The following is a 25,371-nucleotide window of genomic DNA, read 5'->3' as shown; positions in this document are numbered from 1 at the left end:
GAACCTGACCAAAGGTCTTTGTTGCCTTGTCATTGAACTGGCTCCAATCAGAGTAGGTTCTTTCTGACTTGGCTGTTTTAATTCCCCCAACACCCTGCATAACCAAAACAGGGAAACAGCTACATGATTTTCTTAGAATACTCATTTATGAGACTTGTAAGCAACAACAAATTTAAAACAAAATCTTCACCATTGGTTTTGTATATTTTTATTTGGGGAGTAGTAGAGCAAAGGAAAGATAAAATGGTTTTAGCTTGTCTGTGGTCCTTCCGATGCTGATCCTATTGTCATTAGAGTGAAGCTACTGGCAACATAGTTTTGGAATCTGAGTTAAAGAATTATAGCTTTGCAGGTGGAAGCCCATTCAACATAAGGTGGCTCAGTGGCTAGCACTGCTACCCCACAGCACCAGGGACCCGGGTTTGATTCCAGCCACGGGCAATTGTTTGGGTGGAGTTTGCATGTTTTCCCCGTGAGTGCGTGTGTTTCCTCCGAAAGCCCAAATGCTTGCAGGTTAGGTGGATTGGCCATGTTAAATTGCCCTGGGGGTGCTCAGGGATGAGCAGGCGAGGTGGGTTAGCCATGGGAAATGTGGGTTTATGGGTGTGATGCTCTTTAGAGTGTCAGTGCAGACTTGGCAAGCTGAATGGGCTCTTTCTGCACTATAGAGATTTTTTGATAGCATTTTTGTGTCTCACCATTTTGAAAAAAATATTGAAATAGTTCTAGATAACAAAGTGTGGAGCTGGATGAACACAGCAGGCCAAGCAGCATCTCAGGAGCTCAAAAGCTGATGTTTCGGGCCTAGACCCTTCATCAGAGAGGGTCTAGGCCCGAAACGTCAGCTTTTGTGCTCCTGAGATGCTGCTTGGCCTGCTGTGTTCATCCAGCTCCACACTTTGTTATCTTGGATTCTCCAGCATCTGCAGTTCCCATTATCACTGAAATAGTTCTACTTCCCCAGTCTTTGCTTGTCACCGCTGCAGTACTTTTCCTTCTCATGTACACACCTCATTCCCTTTTGAAAGCTACAATTGCACCACTCTTTCCGACGTTGCTTCCTAGGTAATAGCATGACCATAAAATCAACAAGCTGCTGCCTGTTATTTTATTAAATCTAATTCAAATAACATTGGACTTAGATACTTATCTGACGAGTTATACGCACCATTCACATTGGGGTGACAGGAGTAGTCACGGACTGGATAAAGCGGGGAGGTGGACTGTAAGGAGTTGTTGGAAGTTGAGGACAGAGACATGCCTTGGGCTAGAGGTTGTAGCTTCTTTGTGTTGTGTGTTGCTGTTATGCTCCAATCTGTAGGATAATCAAAAGTGTTCTTTTAAAATATGGATCCTTTCTTCACCACAAAATCATTTGTAAAATGCTTCCCATTCCTTCTTTAAAACTTTACTAATTTTCATTAAAGTAATTTTGCCTTTGGAGAATGGTGTGAAATGGTGTAGTACCCACCACCTATTAAAGCATTGAGAACAATGTCTAATGGATGAATGAATTGCTGTTGTGTGTTTTACATTATTATCCTGGTTCAAAATTACACCTTTGATTCTTTGACACACTGAAGACAATTACTGTTTTCCTATTACTGGGTAAAGCACATGAAAAATCAACCCCATGGCATTTGAGCCAAGTAAAAAAGATAGATTTAGATGCCAATAGACCCCACTGCATCATCAAAATGGTTTCTTCTGTTTGGATTTTCAGTATTTGCATTTCTATTTACACCGGGCTGCTGGACAGCAAATAATCAACCAGTTGCTCATTTCAGTTTCCAGATTCAGCATCTAATGGCTAAAACATTCTGGTAAAGTGCTAAGGCAGTATGTTAGATGAGTGTTGTTCTCTTTAATATTTACTAAATAAATGAGTATAAAATATGGTACGAGGAGTGGCTATCATGAAATAGATCTTCTTATTTGTGTGCAGTTTATTGCACTGGCTTCTTTCCACGCATGTTGTTTTTTCTAGGTTTTTACCTCCTGCAAAGTTCACCCTGAGCTAATGGTTTAATTCTTTCACAGTGCTAAAGAATTCTATAAATGTGAGGCAGTTTGAAAAAAAAAGAGTTATATGCAAGGCCTGGTATTGAGTGTTAATCTAGAAGTTTCAATTTTTACTTCTTTGGTGAATTCTATAACCATTGCTTAGATGGATGCATGTGGTATTAGGCTATTATATGAAATAAATGAAATAAAATGCCCCTTCCTATACTTGGGCAACTGAGATTACTTTGCATTTTCAATCACCCACTGATACACCATTCCACTGAGGGTCCATCCATTTGGGTCGAGGAATGTTGACCTGCAATTGTGAATATGCCCGTAGCTGCTTTTTTAAACATTATCTCACCTGAATTTTCAGGCAACATCAACTTGCCACAGCATAAATACCTCCTCCACACTTTCTGGACATTTTCTTTGATTACACAATGAAAAATGAAGATGAAGGCTCCTGCACAAATTAAAAAGAAAGGAATGGAATCATTTCTTAATTCCTAGGTTGTCCTCATTCAACTGAGGCAGTAAAAAACATGGAAGTTGGTACCTTGCAGAGTGTTGAAGATGGCGAAGAGGTACATAAATGGAAGGTTTACTGGACCCCATGCAAAGAAGGCAAATCCCCATGTGATTCCAAGTAAGAATGTGAGGCCGGCCACACTTCTAATGTTTTGTAACACACTCTTCTGTGCATTCTGATGGTGCTGCTTGCTTTTTATTTGACAGAGTTGAGTCAACACCACAATAAACATGCTAAGGTTCACAAGGAACATTATACAGAAATACCCTACTGCGGCAACATAAAAGGTTGTGTCATTGTTGATCCAGCAGCTACAAAGCAGGAGGAAAGAACAGAAAGAATTAAAAGATGGTCTTAAAATCTGAGTCAGATATTTTTTATTTGCACAAAATAACAAAATTTGATATTTATGTCGGACCTTTAATGAAATTCTCCATCCCAAGACGACGCATAGGAGTGCTTTCAAGAAACATAACATGAAACTACATAACAAACCTATTACAGCATTTGATTCCATGTTTCCCAATGCCATTGAGCTATCATCAATAGAGTAGGTCCAGCAAGAAGATTAATCATTTATGAGGTAACAATACAGAGATTTGTCTCCCAGCTCACATAACTGTCCAAAAATGCATCACGACTGAATCTGATCATTCTCCCCTGCAATGATGCAATGAACAGAAATCAGGAATGGCTGCCCGAATATAATTATTTTCTTTTCTTAGCTCAGAGAACTGAAGCCAATGAGTTCACCAGAACTAGCAGCTTGCCTCTCCCATCAAATCCTATCGCAAACTTAACCTTAACTCATCCAAGGGTCACAAAACCAGATTTGGTTCTGGCACAGTGTTTGTCTCTATTAATTTTTACAGGTAGAGAAGTACAGGTAGAGACTTCCATTTGGTAATCAGTGTTTGATACAGGTTCCTGATACTTAAAGCTCTGCATGGGGACCTTTGAAATTAGATAAAGCAAATCGAGGTGAACCACTAAAATTCGTATTCCTTGCATCTATTTTCCTCACTAGATTAATAAATCGTAGACAAAGGGAACTGAAATGCTTAGCTAATTATAAAGTGAAGCTTTTATAACATTGAATGTACATTAATTCATCTAATTTTCTGTTGGACTAGTTGGTTCCCATAAACTTCAATATCCTAATTAAAAATTTAAATTAAATAATAATAAACCAGAAGGGGCATGTTCCAACGTGTGATATGACGATGTGTAGAGCTGGGTGAACACAGCAGGCCAAGCAGCATCAGAGGAGCAGGAAGGCTGAAGTTTCGGGTCTGAAAATTTTCTGAAGAAGGGTCCAGACCCAAAACATCAGCCTTCCTGCTCCTCTGATGCTGCTTAGCCTGCTGTGTTCATCCAGCTCTACACCTTGTTGTCTCATTCTCCAGCATCTGCAGTTCCTACTATCTCATGTTCGAACATGTATTGTGTTACAAGGTTATTAATGTATCCTATGTAAATGCATTCGCAATTTCATACATGCAGCATGGAGAAAGCTTTTACAAGAGTGCATGATAACTAGATAAAAATAATACTTGTGTTGCTATTTGTCTGAAATTAAAAGTTACCATTCAACAACATTCCAACAGAACTAGAGCTGTTGAAATTCATGCATGCACACTTACAATTCATCCAAAGTAGTGTTGGTTTTCCTTCCATAAGGTCCAATTCCATAGTTGTGACGTCCCATGGCACCAGTACCAAGTATAATGGCTACCACTACAATGGGGATGCCTATTTCAAACAGGGAGTTGAAAGCTATTATCAAGCTGTTCCTATAATTCTCAGTTGTTCAGCAGAAGTTTAGGCCAAGTACTTCAATAACAATTCTATTCTGAACAATGATTTGCAAAATAATTCATTCTTGAAATAAGCTAAAAATAATTCATTAAACAGTACATCTATTTGAAGCTCTGTACATAAAACGGAAGGCTGACGTGCAGCTTCAAGCCACTCCTATTCATAGAAATCTGTTGGATATTCCTGAAGAAATGCCACCTTTCCTGCTCCTCTGATGCTGCTTGGCCTGCTGTGTTCATCCAGCTCTACACCTTGTTATCTCAAAATGCAATGCTTTTTTTTAAAATGAGAATTGACATCTTTGTTAAGTTTCAGTACTATGAGTTTAAAGGAAATTGGTACATTTAAAGATGTGATTTGACCTCGTCTGGATCTGCTGCCAGCTTCTAGGTGACATCAGTGTTAAAGATGAAAGTTGGGGGGGCGCAATTATTTTACTGAGAAGAATGTGCAACATCTTCACATTTGTAGATAATTGCGAAAGCATTTATGCTGAGAGTACTGTAATTCCAAAGACCTGGTAGAAATGTCAGGTTTTGTAAAAGTTACACATCAAACTATCAACATAATTTCAGGAGGGAATGAAATTGAGAGTCTAAAGATAAGCTAATTGGCATTTCTACCTGGCTAGAATATTATGTTAATCATATTACCTTGGCATTGTGCTGTGAGAGGGGAAGAGTCCACAGAAAGTCAATTGTAAGATTGAATCGCAGTCTTTCCTAAAAATATTACTGAACCTCATGGACGCCGTGCAAGGATTTGAAAAGAAGAGAGCAGGAGATTGAAACAAACAGCCTGTATTGTTCACCATGTAGTTTGTGGACAGAAACTCACACTCAGATTGAAAAACCTCATTTGTGAGGATTTGAATGAGACTCCAATATTTGTGTTACTTTGGTTCAGGGCAAGGATATCCAGAGTAACCATCACTGTGCAAGTTCATTCAGGATCTAGAAGTTACCTAGCTATGAAAGGAAGAAGGAACAACTAAAGAAGCCAGCTGGTGTTAAGAATTATTTTGGACTAGCTCTAGGATAATAACCTGTGCTATTCTCTGGCCCCTATGGTATAGCGGAATTTTTGTCTTTTTTTTTGCTGGTCAGTCAATGGCTTCATGGAAAGGAAACCATGTCTACCAATTTATTAGAGTTTTTTGAGGATATCTCAACTAGAATGAATAGAGAGAAACCAGTAGAAGTGTTGTATTTGGATTTCCAGAAAACTTTTGACAAGGTATATCACAAAAAGTTAAGTCATAAGATCAGAGCGCATGGCATTGGGGGGAGTAGATTAGCATAGATAGAGAATTGGTTAACAGGTGGGAAACAGTGAATAGGGATACAGGGTTCTCTTTCAGATTGGCAACCCGTAACCAGTGGGGTTGAACAGGGATCAGAACTTGGGCCCTAACCTTTTACAATCTATACTAGTGATTTGGAGGAAGGAAGCAAATATACTGAAGCCAAATTTGTACATGATACAAAAGTAGTTGGAGGAGGACACAAACAATTTACAGAGAGATATTGACATGTTAACTATGTAGGCCAAAAAGTGTAATATAGGGAAATATGAAAGTGTTCATTTTGGATGCATGAACAAAAGAGCAGTCTTATTTAAATTGAGAAAAGCTGCTGAGTGCTTCAGCACAAAGGGACTGGAGGATATTGGTACATAAAGCACAGAAAGCTAGCACTCGGGTACAGCAGGTAATCAGGAAGGCTAATGAAATGTTGTCCTTTATTTCAAAGGGATGAGTGTATAAGAGTGCTGAAGTCGTAGAGGAATTGTACAAGGTGCTGGCGAGATCATGTCTGGAGAATATTTTTGGTACCCTTATTTAAGAAAAGATATTATTTAATTGGAGGCAATTCAGAGAAGGTTTAATTCTATGGCCCTAGAATAAAGGGATTGTTTTATGAGAAAGGGCTAAATAGGTTTGGATGCTACTCACTGGAGTTTAGAAGAATGAGAGTTAATCTCATTGAAACAATTAGGATTCCTGAGGGGCTTGACAGGGTAAGTGCTGAGAGAATATTTCCCCTCATGAGAGTGTCTAGGACCAGAACGCATAATCTCAGAATAAAGGGCACCAATTTAAGAATGAGATAAGGAGAAATTTCTTCTCAGGGTTGAAAGTTGTTGGAATTCATTGCAACGTAGAGCTGAGGGGGCAGATCTCTTGTGTACGTTTAAGGCTGAGAAATATAGATTCTTGATCAGTTGGGGAATCAAGAGTTGGAGAGAAAGAGCAGGAGAGTGGATGTGAGGAATGTTGGATCAGCCATGACCCTATCGAATGGTGGACCAGGCTTGAGAGGCTGAACAGCGTACTCCCGTTCTTATTTTTTATGGTCTTATGATGTGTGGTGCATTCACAATACTGTACCTTTGTATTGTAGACTACACCTATGCATCATATTGTGGCCTTTGTTGATTCCATGCACAGCAAAGTTCATTTTAAGTGAAATACTATAGCATCTTTAAAGGCACCATTTTAATAATAACATATGATCATAATAGCAGAATTGAAGACACCATACCATAAGGCATCCCGATCCTTTCAAAGCCATACAACTTGGACCAGAATCCCACTCAAATATCATGGAATAGTTTGCGGGTGTTGCATAACACCAGCCTTGACTGTTATCATTGAAGTCAACAGAAGTCACAATTATTTGAAGGAAAGAGGTGGCCGCTAAGATGGAAAGGGAGTGCAGTATAGGGGTGTCTATGTGTTCCAAATGTTTCAAGTTTCAAGGAAATTTTTGGAAATAAATAAAGGGCTGTAATATTCATAGCCTGGGATTGGTTAGTGGAAATTTACCTGCTGGAGCAGCAGAGTGATACAATTGGTGAACATAACCTTAAGTTAGAAAGCAATGTACTGGCCAGTTTTGCAATTTCTGACTGCCTTGCATTGTATTCGCCACTGTTCATGAACAAGTAAGTGGATATTGAGTGAAGACAGGAGTGGGATCTGTGCTGAAGCCTCCCATTTGTGAATATAATTTCAATCCTCAGCTGCAGAATGGACACTGAGGCTCCATCCCCGCCCCTTTAACTTGTCTGTCTCCTCTCCACCTATCTTCTCCTCTATCCACCCTCGATCTGCCTCCCCCCTCTCTCCCTATTCATTTCAGAACCTTCTCCCCATCCCCCTTTTCTGATGAAGGGTCTAAGCCTGAAACATCAGCTTTTGTGCTCCTAAGATGCTGCTTGGCCTGCTGTGTTCATCCAGACCTACACTTTGTTATCTCGGATTCTCCAGCATCTGCAGTTCCCATTATCACTGAGGCACATTGCTTTTTTTTTCCTGAAGCCCTGGGCCATGCTTTGCTGGATGGTCTATTGCTCATTAGATCCTAAATAATGCATATATTAATGAGAAGGTTCCGACACAATACTCCTATGTTCATTGTCAACACAACAGGTTTGTATGTGACTTTCTTACAGGGAAATCTGCAAAGCTTACTCACCCCAACCAAGAATGCAGAATTTCAATATGTATCTGCGCACGTAAGTGTTGAAGACTTTAACTAGAGCCAAGTACATGTGCAGAGCCTCAAGACTCATCCAGGTGAAAGAGGCCAACAGGAAATAATGGAGCAAGGCAGCTACAGCGATACATAAGCCCTCTATACGATAGACAGAAATCCAGGAATCAATGAGGAAAACCATATTGAGGAACAGCAGGGCTGTGCAAAGGTTTATCAGGATTTTTGAGGGGTAATCTCTCCGAAGTTTTCTGAAAGAAAACACAGTTATCAGATATTACTCATTCAATCATTTGTGGTCTCATCTCCATTGGGATTTAAACGTAGGCTGAGTAGGTAGCTGATGAGAGCACATCAAATAGAACTTTATTTCTGCATGACAGAAGGTCAATTATTATGTGCATCTTTGAGTATGTATTAAACTATTATTAACCATATCAAGTTTTGAATAGCTTACAGATATCCTTATAAAGTTGAGGTCAGACTGCTGCTGGGAAGGTTTATCTTGGCAAGCAGTTATCAGCGCATTGCAGGCATGCCGCCCACAAATCTCCTTCCATTTAATCCTATCAATGTGCTCCCAGTCTCCTCACCAGCAGATGGGGGCAAATAACTTCAGAAAAAGCTCCTTTCTCATCACTTTCAATGTATACATCATTCCACCTTTAGTGCAGTTTCACATTTCATATTTAACACCATGGTAGTTAGATTTAACTTGTTCACATGTGCCACTCAATGAACTGAATCAATAGAAGGCAATTATGTTGCCAAATGCTTTCTGTACTTTGCAATGTCACAGAATATCCACTTCTGCAGGAAGCAGGGAGTAGAAGGAAACAAATTACTCTAATTAAACTTTGTGACTTCTTAGTATTTTTGTATACTTTTTCTCTGATTTTAATTGTCATACTTTCCTCACTGCTAGGCCCTAGGTCACCCTATATTCCTGGTACGCAACTTGCCTCTAACAAGCTCAAAATATCTGTTCGATGTCTCTGCTATTTCCTCATTCCAAATAATTTCTCCTGACTGCCTGTAAGGGTTCAAAATTTACTTTAGCTAATACCCTTTCGTATACCTGGAAAGCTTTCACAATCAGGTTTTGTTTTCTTGACGAGATGACTTTCATTCAATTCTTATTTTCATTCCATTTTTATCAATATTTTGGTGGCCATGACGATTTCTCAAATCCTCCCAATCTCCAAATTTACGACTATATTTTGTAATATGATAAGCCTCTTCTTCTGCTATATTACACTTAACCTGTTTAGTGAGCCATGGGAGGATATCTCTTGAGCTTTTGTTTTTAACTTGAATTGTTTCTTCCAATGTTACTTACTGTTTATTTTCATTACATTTTTATTCCGTCTACCCAATCAACCTTCATTAGCTCTTTCCTCAGAATTACGTAGTTGGCTATGTTTCTGTTTAAAACTCTCTTTTGTAATTGAAGCACTTTTAAAGTTAAATGGAATTCTGTTCTATTTCTCAGTGAATCTTAAACTATGAGAGCACTAAGTAACCCTGCCTTGTTGCAAAGTATGAGATTGAAACTACTTCAGTTAGTTCCACAGGACATTGTTCCAGAAAACTCTCATGGAAGCATTTTTACAAACTCAGCTGCCATACTGTCTTGTACAATTTTGCAATGAAGACACTCCATATCTAGCATTGCTTAGGGGACTTCAAATTTTGTGGAAAGTGGCCCAGTGTCAGGGTCATTTCAGGATCATTGACCAGCAGAAATCACACTAGTGCACCCCTCCACCCCAAGAGCTGCTGGCCAATCAGATCTTTGAATCCAGAGATTGAGGTGAGTGACGTGGAATGGTGTCACAGGGAGGAGCTTTGGGAAGGAGTAAGGGAACCCAGAAGCAAAGGCTAGGCTTGGGTTTGAGAGCTGACCACCACCACCCCAACCCCTCCCCCGACATTTGCAATACTCAAAGCCTCAAGTCATTTTACTGTGTTGATGCAAGGTATAAATGTGAGGTGTGACGTTATTCTTTGTCATCTTCAGAAAAAGGTGCCTTGAGAATGTTTTATATCTGCCTGATCAAGGAAATGGATTTTAACTCCTCTTTTAAACAGGAGCAAATCTGACAATGTGCATTTCCTTTCAAACTGTGCTCAGCTCCTGCTGTGGATTGAAAACTTCAACCTTTTTAGAGATGTGAGCACTATTAGGGATGAAACCAACCCTGACAGTGATCAACAAACCCAAGCTATATTACAGATGTAAAACAGATTGGAAGCTGAGATTTGTTTCAAGTACATCTCATGCTGTGACAAAATGTTCTGGGCAAGGAATCTCTCAGCATTTAAGTTGATGATGGCTTATAACAAAGAAAGCAAACGTACTCAAAAACGAGATATGTCACCAAGGTCATAGCCAAGCAAATTGAAGAAAGGCCACATCCTATGTATGTAATGAAAGTAAGGATTCGCTCCTGGACAGGGTCAGTTATAGGATCTCTGGAAATCGTCTACAAAAGCAATAAAATTAGAGGTTAGAAAATGATCCTGGAAACCTGGAATATAAAGCAGAAAGCTGCAAACGCTCTGCAGCTCAATTAGCACATGAAAGAGACAGAAAGACAAATGATGCACTGTCAGGTTATACTGGAATTACTAATAGGTTTTATATTGCTGACAAAAAAAAGACATTGTCAAAACTTTTCACCCTGTACTTATCAGGACTATTCACAAGAAATGCTGTTGCATTGAAAAATTCAGTTACATTTTGTACATTTATGTATTGTTTGAGAAGAGAGTGCTGATTGGTAGACTCTGACTGATAGAGGAATTTTAATGGGCAATACACCAGCTTGATGATGAGTGACAGGTAATGGCTGTGCTTTGTTTAAATTGATTGGTCAATACAATGCCTTGAGAAATAAACCAAAGAATGGCTGTTGCAATTTTATTTTGTTGGAACAGGCGTAATGTATGTGCATGCTCTTCCTGGTGGCAAAGAACTTTTGGAATGCTTGTTCCATCTAATTAAATTCAGCAAAGCAAAGTTACATGTTAAGTACCAATATGCTGAGAAATCGCGATTGGCGATATCAGTAGCTAAGCACTTAGCTTGTTCATCTCACATTCCTCTGCATTGTACAAATTCAGGCATTGATATGCAGCACCGTAATACCGCAGGCTGCATTTTACAGAGTCTGTCAAGCATTTTATTTGCTGTTGTGGGCATGGGGAGGCATGTAAAATATGTAGAGCTGCAAGTCCACCTCCTTCCCACCAACTCTCAACCTGAAATGCTAGGCAAATGAATGTCGAAATCTGCCTGCCACTTTAAAAATTATTACTAATGGGTAATTTGCCAACTGACCTGAATATTACACACACCACCGGTTTAACAAAGTGGGAAGGAAGGGGTGTCAGGTGGATCCATCCTTTATGGGGATTTCCCTATGCATGTTGAACAAATTCCTACTCCTGGATGTTGCCATTTCTTTGTCACTTTCCTTGTGACCAACAAACCCACCCTTCAGCCCCCTGTACCCTTGGTTCGCTGATCTGGGTCTCACGGGGTGCAGATACAATGGCTATCGACATCCTGTTTCTAAACCAGCGGTGGAATACACAGGAGATTTCTAAATCAAACACCTCAACAGCTACCAGTGCTCCTACCATTATTTGTAAAGCTGGGAAGATGTCATCCTGTGACCTATCTTGGCAGATGGTATTCTTTGTGGATATGTTTAACTCAGGCATCTACAGTACGTGGAAGAACCTAGGTTTATGTTTACCTGCTGCTGGCTGGATTTCTCGGGACTTGGGGAAACCCAGCGGCGAAATGAAGGTGAGAGCTGCTACCCTTAGAAGAAGGGACACTCTTTGGAGGCCAGGGAGCACAAGAGCTCCTCCCTAGGTTCTTAAGTGGATAGTCTGTCATTACCACCAGGATCATGACCTCCCCCTCAGCATAGACCTGATCCCAACCAATGGGTCTCTCGCACCACTTTCTTATTATACCTGACTCTATTATTTTTCCTGCTAACCAGTCTGCCTAGTTGGCCAGTTTCTGGGAGGGAAATGGAAGAAGAAAATGATCATCTGTTTCCAGTGTTGCATTCTGCAGATCTGTTGCGTTCATGTCCCCTGGTTTCCAAGGTGTTGGATGTGGGGCCATGCTTCATTCCCTTTCACGTTCCTGGTTTCCTATAACCACTGGGACTAGGATGCCTCACCCACTATACCCCATCTCTATGAGTTCCATGTGTGGTCTGCATTATAAACAAGCAGCTGGAAGTGGGGGAGCAGGAGGAAATTAATTACTCTAATTTAACTTTGTGACTCCTCCTTATTCTTGAATATTTTTCCTTTGCTGATTTTAATTACCTTAATTTCCTCACTATTAGCCCCTAGATCACCCCATATTCTTGGTAGACTACTTGTGTCTAAAAGGCACCAGTATCTATTCAATGTCTCCGCTATTTCCTCATTCCAAATAATTTCTCCCTACTCTGCCTCTAAGGGACCAAAATTTATTTTAGCTAGTATCCTCCTTCTTTATATATTTGTAGCACATTCTCAATCAGTTTTATGTTCCTGACTAGATTACTCTAATTCAATTCTCTTTTTTTTGTTTTTAATCAATGTTTTGGTGGCCGTGGTGATTTCTAAAATCCTCCCAATCTCTAAATTTACAACTATCCTTTGCAATATGATAACCCTCTTTTTCCGCGAGATTACATTTAACCTGCTTGGTCAGTCATGGGAGGACATCACTCGAGCTTTTGTTTTTAAAATAATTTTTGCCAATAATTTTGTATCATTTCACTCAATGCTTCCCTGTTGGGAGGGTGGGAGAAACTGAGAACCATGACAGATTAGTTAGATTCTGTTTCAACTGTTGCATCATTTTATCAGGTTGCTAGAGACAAGGAGCCCCTGTTTGCAACTCTGGAGAACAGTGTGTACACAAGGTGACCTAAAAGAGGGGGCAGAAAAGTGAATTTAAGAAGGAAATTGAATAATAGAGCCTCTTCAGTGTGGAAACAGGCCATTCAACCCATCAAATCCACACCAACTCTCTGAGGAGCATCCCACCCAGACCCACTTCCCTACCCCATCCCTGTAAGCCTACATTGCCCATGGCTAACCACTCAGTCTGCTCGTCCTTCAGCACTATGGGCAATTTAGCATGGCCAGTCCACTTCACGTATTCAACTTTAGACAGTGGGGAGAAACCGGGCCACCGAGAGGAATTTCACACAGACATGGGGAGAACATGCAAATTCCAAACAGACAGTTGCCTGAGGGTGGAATTGAACATGGGTTCCTGGCTCTGTGAGGCAGCAGTGCTCACCACTGAGTCACCACACCACACTGAGAGGTCTCACCAAAAAATATAAGCAGTCATGTAAAGCACCCAGAGACTCTATATTAACTCTAGAATTTAATAAAAATGGAATTTGACTTTGTCAATTAATATGGAGTACTGACTCTCAGGATGATGTAAAATACTTCATATGTTCCTGTTTAAAAATGCTGTTTGATAGCAAGTATTTTGAATTTAATATAATTTGAGGAACTCAACTACTTTAAAGTACATGCTCACAGTGTAAGTATAAACTTGACAGTAAATTTTCTGAGAAGGGGTAAGGTAATTTTAATGAGAATAGATAGACCATGCAGTGGTGACACAGATGTAAAGGGACAGTGATGGTTAAGGTCATATCTGTTGCATAGTGTCAGGGGATAGCTGGGAATTCAGGAGTCGGTGTGATTGCATCTGATTCACAGCCTGCCCAAATTTGCCTCCATTAACTATTACATTATTGTTTCGGCAACAACATGGACTGCAGATTCAATGCACAGGCTCTAAATTACAACATTCATCACAATTAAAATATCAGTGAGGCAATAAACCAGTTTTGACTTTGTCACTGGTGTGTTGTCCAGTCAATTTATGTAGATATCTGATTGTTAGACAAAATCAAACAACTAACAGGTCAGTGATGTTGTTTCATTTCAGCTGTGGTCTCCCTGCTATAGGAAAGATGGGAAATTTGAAAGGGTTCAGAAAAGACTTACAAGCAGGTTACTAGGGTTGGAGGGTTTGTGCTACAGAGAGAACGTGAATAGGCTGGGGCTACGTTCCCTGGTGTGTCGAAGGCTGAGGGGTGACTTTACAGAGGTTTATAAAATCACACGTGGTATGGATAAGATGAATAGACGAGATCTTTTCCTAAGGACAAGGGAGTCCAAAGCTAGAGTTCATAGGTTTCAGGTGAGAGGGCGAGATTGAAATGGGATCTAAGGGGCAACTTTTTCATGCAGGGGGTGGTGAGTATATGCAATGAGATGCCAGAGGCGGTGGTGGAGGCTGATATAACAACAACAGTATTTATGGGTGGTCACGTGAATAAGAAGGGTTTAGAGGGATATGGGCTAAATGCTGGCAAACAGGACTAGCTCAGTTTTGGATATCTAGTCAGCATGGACGAATTGGACCAAAGGGTTTGTTTCCAGGCTGTACATCTCTATGACTCTGTCAAATATAGTTCCCTATTAATAACATTAGAATAAATTGGGAACATAATTTGTTAATTTTATTTTTGCCTCGTAAATTATCATGACAGCTTTTTGGAATTTAGATACTATGTCTCTAGACAAATCTAATACATGGAAGCAATTATTTATATTGGGTCCTGATCATCTAGTGTTTCAATTCTGCTACTTTCTTCTGGTTATATCCTGCTGTGCCTTGTAATATGTTCATCTGACAGCAAGCAATCTTTAGTTTTATTGAAATGTCTGATTAGACTACTGGCATTTTCTGATGGATGAGTTTTACCAAACTTACAATCACGTTAAGGGCTTACAGTGAACAAATCAGAAAAAGTGTTATGTAGTTCAGTAAAAACTTTCTTGGCAAAAGAAGCCTGTCTCTGAACTGAAACACTGCATGCTAGTCAGCCTGGACCATAGCGTTCAACAGTCTCCTCAGGGTAAAGAACTGCTAGTTCTTGCTAGGGACCATACACAACAAATGTTCTCCTCACTTTGCGGGACAGTGAATGATGTCCATAGCTGCAACAAAAACAATTGTGTGTGGAGGACACCGAGCCAGGCCAAGAGTAGCAGTGTGAGGTCCTTGTATGTTATGTTTACAGGGAATGCCTATTTTCCTCACTGGCTGCAAATGTTTATTGTGTAACCAATGCTGAATAAAAAGACTATGACATTTTGAGAAATCCTGTTAAGTAAAAATTGGCCATAGATAGCAACAAATGCCGATGCTGGAGTCAGAGACAACACAGTGTGGAGCTGGAGGTCCACAGCAGGCCAGGCAGCATCAGAGGAACAGGAAAGTTGATGTTTGGGGTTGGGACCCTTCATGAAATTGACCGCCTGTTTACAGTACAATTCAAAAGTCTATCCTTAGGAAAGTTCTGAGACTGTGAAACACATTTCTCCTTACTGGAAACAAGAAAAATAAAATGTTCTTAATAGTCATCAGCACAGTATGCTCCATAATAGTTCAGGTTGAACCAATTATGACTAATTTGATAGAATTATTGCATTCTGAACTTTGCAAGTAGGTCAATATTTAATATCAGTCCAGTTCCAACAAAGGCTGGCTTTTGTGGTATGTTTCTGTCATTTGTTTTACGTACCAGTAAGACACCAAAATGGGTGAGATGGTTGCATTCGCATACTGTCTGATTTGATGTGGTCTGTGCAGTGGTACAACCTTCTGAATTCCATCCACCACTGGCATCTGCAGATATACAAAAATATATAATGATTGAAACCTTCAGAGATTTAGTTCTTGCCTGCTGTCCCACACATATCAATTGAGGAAGGGCAGAGTAGAGGAAGTCTCTAGTAAATACAATAAAAGCTAGACAACAAAAGCTCAGTGGATCAGGTGAAAGTCTGTGTCACTGATCTGACAGAGGGTGGAATCGTATTGGGATATTAGAGATTTTGACTGACTGAACCACAAACCAGTAAAAGCAGCAATGAGACCATCAGTGGGTGTGCAGCTAGAATTAAGACCCTGTTGGGGGCAGACATGTGGCCAAGTCCAACTCAGCAAGATTGGTTCTGAGTAAGGGTCACTGGACCTGAAACATTAACTGTGATTTCTCTCCACTGATGCTGCCAGACCTGCTGAACCTTTCCGGCAATCTGTTTTTGTTTCCAAACAAGCAAGGTTGGCTATGCCTGATGGATGCACTGCATGGTGACAATCTTGTCTGCAGGTTGGTTAAACCTAACAGAGATGGCCAAATCCTGTCAGTCACTGCTTTCCACTGTGAGGGTCACAGACTGAAATTTTGAGGTCACAAATTCTGAAGTAACTATATCTGCCTTGGAACACCGGGCGAGTTAAGACATCTGTATTCTTGGACTGACAGGCACGTGCTCTCACCCTCACAGATCTCACTGAGGGGTCCTGCCAGTTCTCAAGCCTTGAATTGAGGTCACTAGCAAAACATTTGTGAAGTGTTACTGTGAATGACCGCTTAAGGGCCTCAACTGGCAGAGGTTTAGAAAATTGGCCCTGGGCCATTTCACACTGAATTTAATTCAGTGGGGTCAAGAAGGTGGCTAGAATTATGTACACCATCATTCTATCTAATTACCTGGCAGAAATCCAAGGAAGACAAGGGGAGAACATTCAAAGTCCTCACAGTCTCCCGAGGCTGGAATTGAAACCAGGTCCCTAAGGCGGTGGGGCAGTACTGCTAACCACTGAGCCACCGTACCATCCCTAGGCAAAGCTGAAGCTGAACAATACCTCCATTTTACAGTTTTGACATTCAGCACATCTAATCAAATCAGAGCAGTAATCAACAAAGGCAACAAGGTTTTGGGCTGATCAGCCAAAACAGCAGAATATCAGTGAAAAGATGTCATAATCCAGCTTGTATTGGTCACATTAGACTACATCTTAAATACCTTGCCCAGTTCTGGTCTTTGACAGCTAAAAGACATTTATGACACTGGAGACAGTGTAGAGAAGGTCAAAAAGGTCTGGCATAGTGGTAAAGCACTTGAACCATAAGAGGAAACTGGACGGTTTTAGAATGTTCAGTTTTGAGAAGAAGGACCTGGGAAATGATTCTGAGGTGTTATATATTGTCAAAGAATGAAAAAGGAGGAATCTGTAAAAGTATTTTAAATTGAGAGAGTAGGACAAAGGGACGCTCATTGATAAATAAACAAATATAGGACTGAAATCAGGAAGTTCTCCAGTGCGATAATGGTGATTATCATCTGACATAGAACACCAGAAGGCATACAGAACCCAGTCTCCTTCAGTCCTTCAAAAGCTAAATGCCATGATGCTGAGCAGGAGATCATGAATACATTCCTGATGGAATTCCCCTGATTTATTTGTGAACGTCTAAAATCTTAATTTACATGAAACTTTTCTTTTTGATTCCTGGCAACGCTTTCCAAATGTGAGACTGCTATTGCTATCTGATTGTTTATGCTTCCAACCATATTGTCAAGGCCTCTGGGATCTTTAGGATCTTACTTGTACACAAGCATAGCCATCTTCTGGTTTGGTAGAGTACATAACTACTTGCAGGTTACAAGAATATTCTGTATATTATTACAAAGACATTCTGGAGGACCTTGCTTTATGATTGTAATTCACAGAATTCTGCTTTACTCAAGCAAATGGTGGATATTGCAGTCAATCAAGTATTAATGCCTCAGGCCTGTGTACAACACTTTTTGCAGGGATTTCCGAAAAATAGCGTGACCAAGAACCTATGAAATCACTGCCATGTTTAGTACGTAATTGGGTCTGGTGTTTCATACTGTGAACTGCAATAGAGCCTGCTGCTGCAGTCATTGTAGAATTCCAAACTTGGAAGATATATATATTATTTCTCTTCGTGATTCACTCCATCCAGAAACAACAAGTGTTTGGATGCAAGATGAACCCGGCAAAACTTGTTGCATAAATTGCTATCGCTGTTCAATGTGTCTATTACAATTTGGCTCTGTCTCCATTCTCAGTCTTGTCAGTATTCTCAGGAAAATGATCCCAAGGGTATTAAATTGATTGAGATCAGGATGCACTTTCATGAATGTGTTCCAGATCTCCAACAAAGGAAGGGGCATGTTGACATGTCACATGAGGCAGGAACATGAGACTGCGTTGACTGAATGTAAGTTACAGGTCAGTTCAGTGAACAGCTGCATTATGGGAATAGGGGTCAGCACGACTGCTAAAGAGTGATTGGTCAAGCATTGATTAGACTAGCTGCTTCTGGGAGAAGTGCTTTGCAGTGTCAGGTAGCATCCTACCACAACTACTTTCTAGCATTGTTAATGCAGCAGACATTCGAATTATATTACAGCAATGGAAGAAAGAAAACTCTAGTAGTAGAACAGTCAAGAAATCTGATCAGAAGGCAAACATGGGTTTTGAAGAATCGTTTGTAGGGTTGAAGGGAGGGAAAGCAAGATAGAATGTCATAGAGGTGTACAGCACAAGAAAAAGCCCCTTTGGTCCATTGAGTCTGCACTGGTCAAAAATACCCATGTAAACATTCTATCCTTTTGCTTTTAGTCAGAATTTTAAAAAGTGAGAGGTTAACCATGTTGATTTACAGGAAGAACTGATGCAGGGAAAGGAAGGAGCGGGTGTAAGAAAAACAAATAGAAGGTTTGTGATTATGCACCGAGTGCAAAGGCAGCATCTTCAATTGTAATGGACATACTGAACAGCGATAGCAATTTGTGCACCAAGTTTGCTCATGGTTTCGCTGCAAATAGAGGGACTGCCACTGTAACCACCATAGCAGCTACATTTAGTGTTAACAGGTCACCTAGCTCTCTCCCCAACCCCATTCCCAAAATCATGGCACATGCTTTTGCAAAGTCAAGAAGTCACTACAGCATCTCTGATAACAATTCAGAGTACTCAGCTCATTGGCATGGACAGAAGATTGGCGAGATGTGACAAGTGGTATGCCACAGGGATTGCCACTGGGACCTCAACTATTTACAATTAATGTAATGACTTGGTTGAAGAGACTGAAGATTGGTTGCTAAATTTCCCAATGACACAAAGATGATGGGTAAGAAGGTAGATGGGCTTCAGATTGGTTTCACAGGTTGGCGCAACATCAAGGGCTGAAGGGCCTGTACTGCGCTGTGATGTTCTATGTTCTATGTACTCTGTGATAGGAAAAATGAAAAAGGTCCTATTTTGCTGTTGCAAGGACATCTTGCTTCCAAACATTGGTTGGTGAGGGTGGAGTGAATAATGAAGAAAAATAACATATACATCGTCCAAATTTGGAATCCTAGCATAATATTAGCCATGAACTGTGTGACATGGCGGATGGTTCTGATTCAAAGCCTTTCAGCAGGGAGCCTATTTTTGCGCATTTTCCTCTAATAATACTGTGCAGATTTGTGCAGATCACAGTCAGTGGTGCAGCCTGGCTCCGAGAATGATTACAGCCTTCATTCAATGCAGCTCTAGACAATTTCCATTCAAATATATGATTTAGAAGCAGGAGTAGGTCACTCAGTACTCCACCATTCAATAACATCATTGATGACCAATTCCTCCACATTCCCATCTATACCCAATAACCTTTCATCCCTTGGCTTATCAAGAATCGTTACATTGTGACTTAAAATTATTCACATCTCTGCTTCCTGTCTTTTTTGAGGAAGACAGTTTTCGAGACTCACGATCCACTGAGGGGGAAAAGAAATGTTCTCTTCATTTCTCTGAAATGGACAACCCTTATTTTGAAATGGTGACCCCCTAGTTCCAGATTCTCCAACATGGGAAAACATCATCCCTGCCTTCACCCTGTCAAGATCACTCAGGATCTTCCAGATTTAAATCAAGTCAGCTCTTATTCTTCTTAACGGATACCAGCTTAATCTGTCCAACTTTTCATCATAAGGCAACACCACCTATTTCAGGTATTAGTCCAGTATCCAGTTATCTGAGACAAAAACAAATTGCTGGAAAGCCTCAGCAGGTCTGGCAGCATCTGTGGAGAGAAACTAGAGTTAATGAAGATTTAAAACTGAGCATGGCGGCTCTCGGACCTAGCCTTGGTTTGGGCATGCTTCTTTCACAATGAACCAGGAGCCAATCATTGCGCAAAAGCAAACTGCTGATGTCAGAGGGTAAAACAGAGCACAGTTGCTGATTGGTCAGGTGTTAGCTTATGTTAATCACTTGCTGATTCAAAATACCACCATGTTCCCTGGTCGACACTTCTATCTCAGACTTGCTGCAGCGCTACCGTGATGCTCATCGCAAGCCGAAAGAATAGCTCCTCATTTTCTGCTTGGCAACCCTGCAGTTTTATGGATTTAATATTAAAGTAAAGAATTTTAGGACTTTAGCACCTTATCCCCACCCCCACACAAGACCGTGTCATTACAGGGGCTGCTACAACACACTAGTCATTGTCAGCCACTAATTGTCCCCATTAACAGCTATCCATTCTTGCAGACTGACTTTTAACCACTCCTTTGTCTGTTTTGCTCTCTCTCTCTTCACCTATCGTTTACACTCCCCCCCCCTCCTCGTCCCCAACCCATCTTCTATATAAAACAAAAACATGCTTTATCTGGCCACTATCTGAAGAAGGGTTCCTGGACCCAAAACATTAACTCTGATTTCTCTCCACAGGTGCTGCCAGACCTGCTGAGATTTTCCAGCAATTTTTGTTTTTGTTTCAGATTTCCAGCATTCATAGTTCTTTCAGTTGTTTTGTCCAATTATCTGAACACCTGCTTTGTATTCTATTTGTGAGATTTCAGCACATACAAACTGGCTGCTGTTTTTGCCCCTAAGTACAACTACACCACAAAATTACTGCATTAGCTATGGATCACTTTGGGACAAGCTGAGGCTGTAACAAGTACTAAATAAATGGAATATTGTTTGTCTGTTTAAATGTTGCCTGAAGTACTTACTGTTTTTCAGAAAATCCCAGAATACACACTCCACAATAGAACCATTCTGTAATTACAAAACACATCATTAATAATTAATCTTTTAGTAACGAAACAAAAGGTGCAGAGTTAACAATGTTTAAAGTGGCACAATTTTTCTAACAGCCGTATTGTAAAAACCATTGGGTGCAATATCATTTCTGGGCATTCAGACTGAACTGATGTGATCTCATACCACCCTGGCCCCCCACGCCCTCCTTCACCCTGGATTGATTTTTTTTTCTTGCCACCTCAGCTTGTGTAGGCATGGTTAATTAAATGTCTGCTAATTCCTCTCAGCCATTTCAATATTCCCAATTGGAAAATTCATGCCTAACCATCCATGGAGTATATATTCCTCCTTTTTAAGCTCTATGTTATTTGTTCATATTAAACAGCCTTTGCTAGCGATCAACCTAGAACATAACTACATGCCCTACCATCTTATAGCAATGTCATGTAGCCACCAATAAGCTTTCTGACATAATATTTGCATCATATTCTTCACAACTGAAAGTAAATGATCACACTATATTGGCTAGCAATATAATGTCCTGCATTTGTCTGAACTGAATAAGAGCTAGAGATTTCAGTTATACCTCAGTGAGCTTAAGGTGCTTGAACGTGATTTTGACTGGATCTGCCAAGTCACTGATGCTGATGTTTGCATTAACGCTGGATGCAATGATATAACTGTTCAAGTCAGATGCGTTACCCATGTTGGAATCCTGACAACAAAAAAAAACACGTACTTGTTAAAAACAAGAAGAACAGTAAACCTAAATAGAAAAAAAAGCATTGCTCCCTGATCAATCACAAGAAAGTAGGCCAGGATATCTTGGGCAATTTGTCATTGACAATCAGCTTTGTGCAGTTTCAGAAATGGCACTGCATTAATAAGGCTAATGTACCAAGACGTTATAGCATGGCATGAGTAATGGCCTACTTCGTACAATAACTCCTTAGGGTTGGAGCTTGCGTTGTGCCACATAGTGCTATTCCAGCGATGCGTGTCTCCAGGAAATTCTGTGGCTTTAAAATGTCCGAACCCAACTTATTGAGGGTGCTGGATAATCGATTGAATATGGAAAAAGTTAATAAAGTCAACAAATATACCTGGAACAATGTTGGTTTCTCATGAAAAGAGAATTGAAGTGTCGAAACATTATCCACCTCCTCTGAAGAGAAATTTTTGAATAGGGAAGGTGGAAGTTCAATCGCTGCAAAACTTGCCTCAGGAGATTTGTCATCCAGAGAGACCTGAAGTATAAGAGAGTGCAGATATACAGAATGTCAAGAGACAAGTTTTTTGCTTCCTTTTAACAGAATGTTATAGGAGAGAAACAGGGTTCAACCAGTGCTACACTGTGTTATCTCACATTTCCAGTTTCTTTTGGGACTACTGGATTGTCTTCGTGTAATAAACGCGGGAAGATAAACGTCAGAGACGTGCACGTGGCACAGGTTCCACGTTCAATCTCCCTCACCTTATCCTCACTTCCAAATGCATTTGAATTCTCTAACACTGTTTCCTACTATGTTGTTGTATTATGAGTAGCTGGATTGTATTGAGTCCCTAATGTTGTCTCTCCAGTTTTACCAAAGGAAGGACTGGCTAGTGACAGGTATCCTGCCAGAGAGAAGCTGGAAGTGAATTTATATGCTGAAGCTATTCACACGTATTTGTTTAAACTCGTGCCACTCTGAAGCAAAGAGTCTATTTCCACAAATATTACCAAGACTTTTCCAGCATTCTCTGCGATTGTTACGTACTCACAGACCATTTCGGCAGGATTCGGTATTATGTCAATGACAGACGGACAGCGTTCCTCCTGTCAGTTGAGTGCAAGTGGCCTCTCAGCTCCAGGTGGGGAATTAAAAACTGATGCTACATTTCTGCAAAGAGTGTTCTGGGAGAAGGAAGATTGTTCCATCGGGGATTTGCTCGTAGGGGCTTCTCCTCAGCTTTTTTACAGAAGTTTCTTCAGCCCACATCATTTGAACTCTTATGCCTCTACAAGCTTCAGCAGCTGGCACTGCTCCTTATGGGAATTCCTGAGTTCGCTCAACTGCCAGCTGTGATAGCAGACAGCTCCACATAAAGGAGAACAGCAAAACGCCTCATGCTAAATTAGATGCTAATACTGTTAAAGTGACCTCATCAATTTGCAGTGTAAATCTGACAAGGGAACGTAAAGTGACACTGTTAGCTTAATGACCTTACAGTTAGCCTACTAGTAGCACCTCTGCAACTAAAATGCCAGTCTTTGTCACAAGACTAAAATCCAGGCTTCTTGAATTGTTCGCTATCCCAATTCATTGATCCAAGGTCACTTCCAGATGGACAGCAGGATTCCAGGCTGAGTTAAAATGTGCCTCGAAGCCCCCATCTCTATACCCAGTTGTTAGCTGCAAAGAAGTTTGGACTTTGTCCACAAGTAGGAAATAGCATTGGGTCCAACTCACAGAGGAAATTGATATTGGACACTGACACCTAGGAAGTTGTAACTCACGTGAACTGATTTCCTTAAGACCCAGGAATTTATCAAATCTTGTAATTTATTGATTTATCACATCTCCTGACCTGTTTTCTTTGTTTTCAGTCAGAAGTCACATGAGACCAGGTTTTAGCCCAACAGATTTATTTAAGCAGTGCTCTGAAAACTTGTGATTTGAAATAAACCTTTCGGACTATAGCCTGGTGTCGTGTGATTTCAGGTGCTGTCCACCCCAGTCCATCACCAGCACCTCCACATCGTTCCTTATTTTCCTTCATGCTTACTTATGCAATTAGGGTAGTAAGGCAATTCCATCTTGTTTTGAATGCTTTATTAATTTTTTAATTTTTGTTTTATTTTGTCTTGAAATACGGTAATGTGGATTCATTTCAAAAATCGGAATCCACACATCAGAGCATGGGGAACATCTTTCGGCCTACCTCAGTAAAGAATGGGATTACAAACCTCACTGGCTTGGAGTCAAGAGAGGAAAAGCAATCATAACTTAAATTCACCCCATTCCCTGTCTTTGCCCTTTTATAGGGAATCTGAAACCTGCATGAACAGGACAAACAACTGTGCAGCCTCTTAACCAAATTGTGGAATAATTCACGAATGAGGAGAGTGTGAACCTAGAAATTAGAAGATTTAATGCAATATTAAGTCTGCTACAGAAATTAAAAGAAAGAGAGAAGATTGATTTCAAAGAGTAAGTTCAAAGTGACAGCAAAGTAAAGAAAGATAGCACTTTTATTTATTTAAAATCTCCAATGATACGTAAAATCTGAAGGACTGAGATTCTACACCTCAAAGTTAATTTTCAGTGCCAGAGATGGCTGTTTCATATTAAATATGAGATAATATGTTCTTAAAATGATATTTATAATGGTATGTAAATGCCCTAACATTTTGTTAGGAAGTTTAACATACAGTTGAGATATGTTAAAGAACCTCAAGCCATTCAATGTATTTGAATGGAGAATCAGAACGTTAGATGCCGATTTTGGTAAGCTATCAGGGGAATGGGAATCCTGGACAGCAACTTTCAAATCTCCATTTCTAACCGCATATGTGCAGGCCCCAGAAACAGCTGCCCTTGTATCATGTTGGTGATTGCGAACATTGTTAACTTCGCTGTCATTATGCAGAACCCGGCTAAATAAGTTTGGAATAACCGCATTGATGAGCAGTGTGGAAAGACTGGGTCTGTTCTACCTGCAGGTTGGTAATGTTGCTGATGCTGAAGTCTGCTCCACTGAAGGCAGTAGCATCGATTTTGTTCACAGCCAGAGCCAAGAAAGGGGAGGTGATGTTTATTGAATCTGTTGTGAAATTCAGCTTCTCACCAATTGTGTCCACAATATCCAGTATCCTAATTAAAAAAAGACAGGTTCTATCAGTATCTGGAAGGATGTTTTATGGTGTAAAAATAACAGAGTGAAAGGTATGAAGGTAAATATTTGTGCATCTTATTATGTGTACAGGAACCCACACAAAGAAAGGTCCTTTTGTTTTCTATTTAAGTACTCTTTCTGAAAAGGTAACCAAATTTGATTACACTTTATTAATGTATAGAAAAAGGCAGAGAACTGTCTTCTAGTAATACTAACTTAGTATCATTACTAGTGTATTAGTCCAAGGAAGCTAGTCTCTGTGCATATAGCCTGTCGCTCTTGTTCCTCCATTACTCAGTAAGGTCACAGCTAAACTTTGACATCAATCTACTTTCCCACCCTTTGCAAATACCCCTTGTCTCTTTTAGGGTCCAAACTCTATCAATCTCTGTTTTGAAGTTACTCATTGACTAAATATCCTCAATCCTTTGTGTTTAAAAGAAAACAACAGAAGGTGGTGAGTCTTCGGTATTCTCTGACCCAGGCTGCTGGGTTGGCTCAGTCAATGAGTTAGTTCAAGTCTGAGACCGATTTATACACGTTGAAAATGTCAAGGGACATGATGATAGTGCACAAAAAGAGGTAGAGGATTGGTTATGATCCCATTAAGTGGTGGCTGAAAGGGCTGAATAGCCCACTCCAGTGTCCTATGCTTTTATGTAATA

The 25,371-nt window shown here is 40.3% G+C and overlaps 1 protein-coding gene across 3 annotated transcripts in view; it reads right to left on the bottom strand.

The window, feature by feature from the left end:
- The window catches only part of LOC125456983 (adhesion G-protein coupled receptor G6-like), a 205,003-nt gene that overhangs the window by 8,258 nt on the left and 171,374 nt on the right, over positions 1 to 25,371 (bottom strand). For all 3 annotated transcript variants that reach the window (XM_059650387.1, XM_059650386.1, XM_059650388.1), the window contains 11 exons: positions 24,528 to 24,684; positions 21,931 to 22,074; positions 21,414 to 21,542; positions 20,797 to 20,842; positions 15,492 to 15,595; positions 10,213 to 10,337; positions 7,834 to 8,102; positions 4,180 to 4,288; positions 2,564 to 2,847; positions 2,369 to 2,470; positions 1,169 to 1,315 (listed from right to left, as the gene is read on the bottom strand). In XM_059650387.1, the coding sequence (XP_059506370.1) occupies positions 1,169 to 1,315; positions 2,369 to 2,470; positions 2,564 to 2,847; positions 4,180 to 4,288; positions 7,834 to 8,102; positions 10,213 to 10,337; positions 15,492 to 15,595; positions 20,797 to 20,842; positions 21,414 to 21,542; positions 21,931 to 22,074; positions 24,528 to 24,684 (1,616 nt within the window). The remainder of the gene's footprint in view (positions 1 to 1,168; positions 1,316 to 2,368; positions 2,471 to 2,563; positions 2,848 to 4,179; positions 4,289 to 7,833; positions 8,103 to 10,212; positions 10,338 to 15,491; positions 15,596 to 20,796; positions 20,843 to 21,413; positions 21,543 to 21,930; positions 22,075 to 24,527; positions 24,685 to 25,371) is intronic.

This window comes from Stegostoma tigrinum, chromosome 12 (assembly GCF_030684315.1).
Source record: "Stegostoma tigrinum isolate sSteTig4 chromosome 12, sSteTig4.hap1, whole genome shotgun sequence".
NCBI lineage: Eukaryota > Metazoa > Chordata > Chondrichthyes > Orectolobiformes > Stegostomatidae > Stegostoma > Stegostoma tigrinum.
The sequence above is the reverse complement of the archived record's forward strand: the minus strand, read 5'-3'. Positions and strand labels throughout refer to the sequence as shown.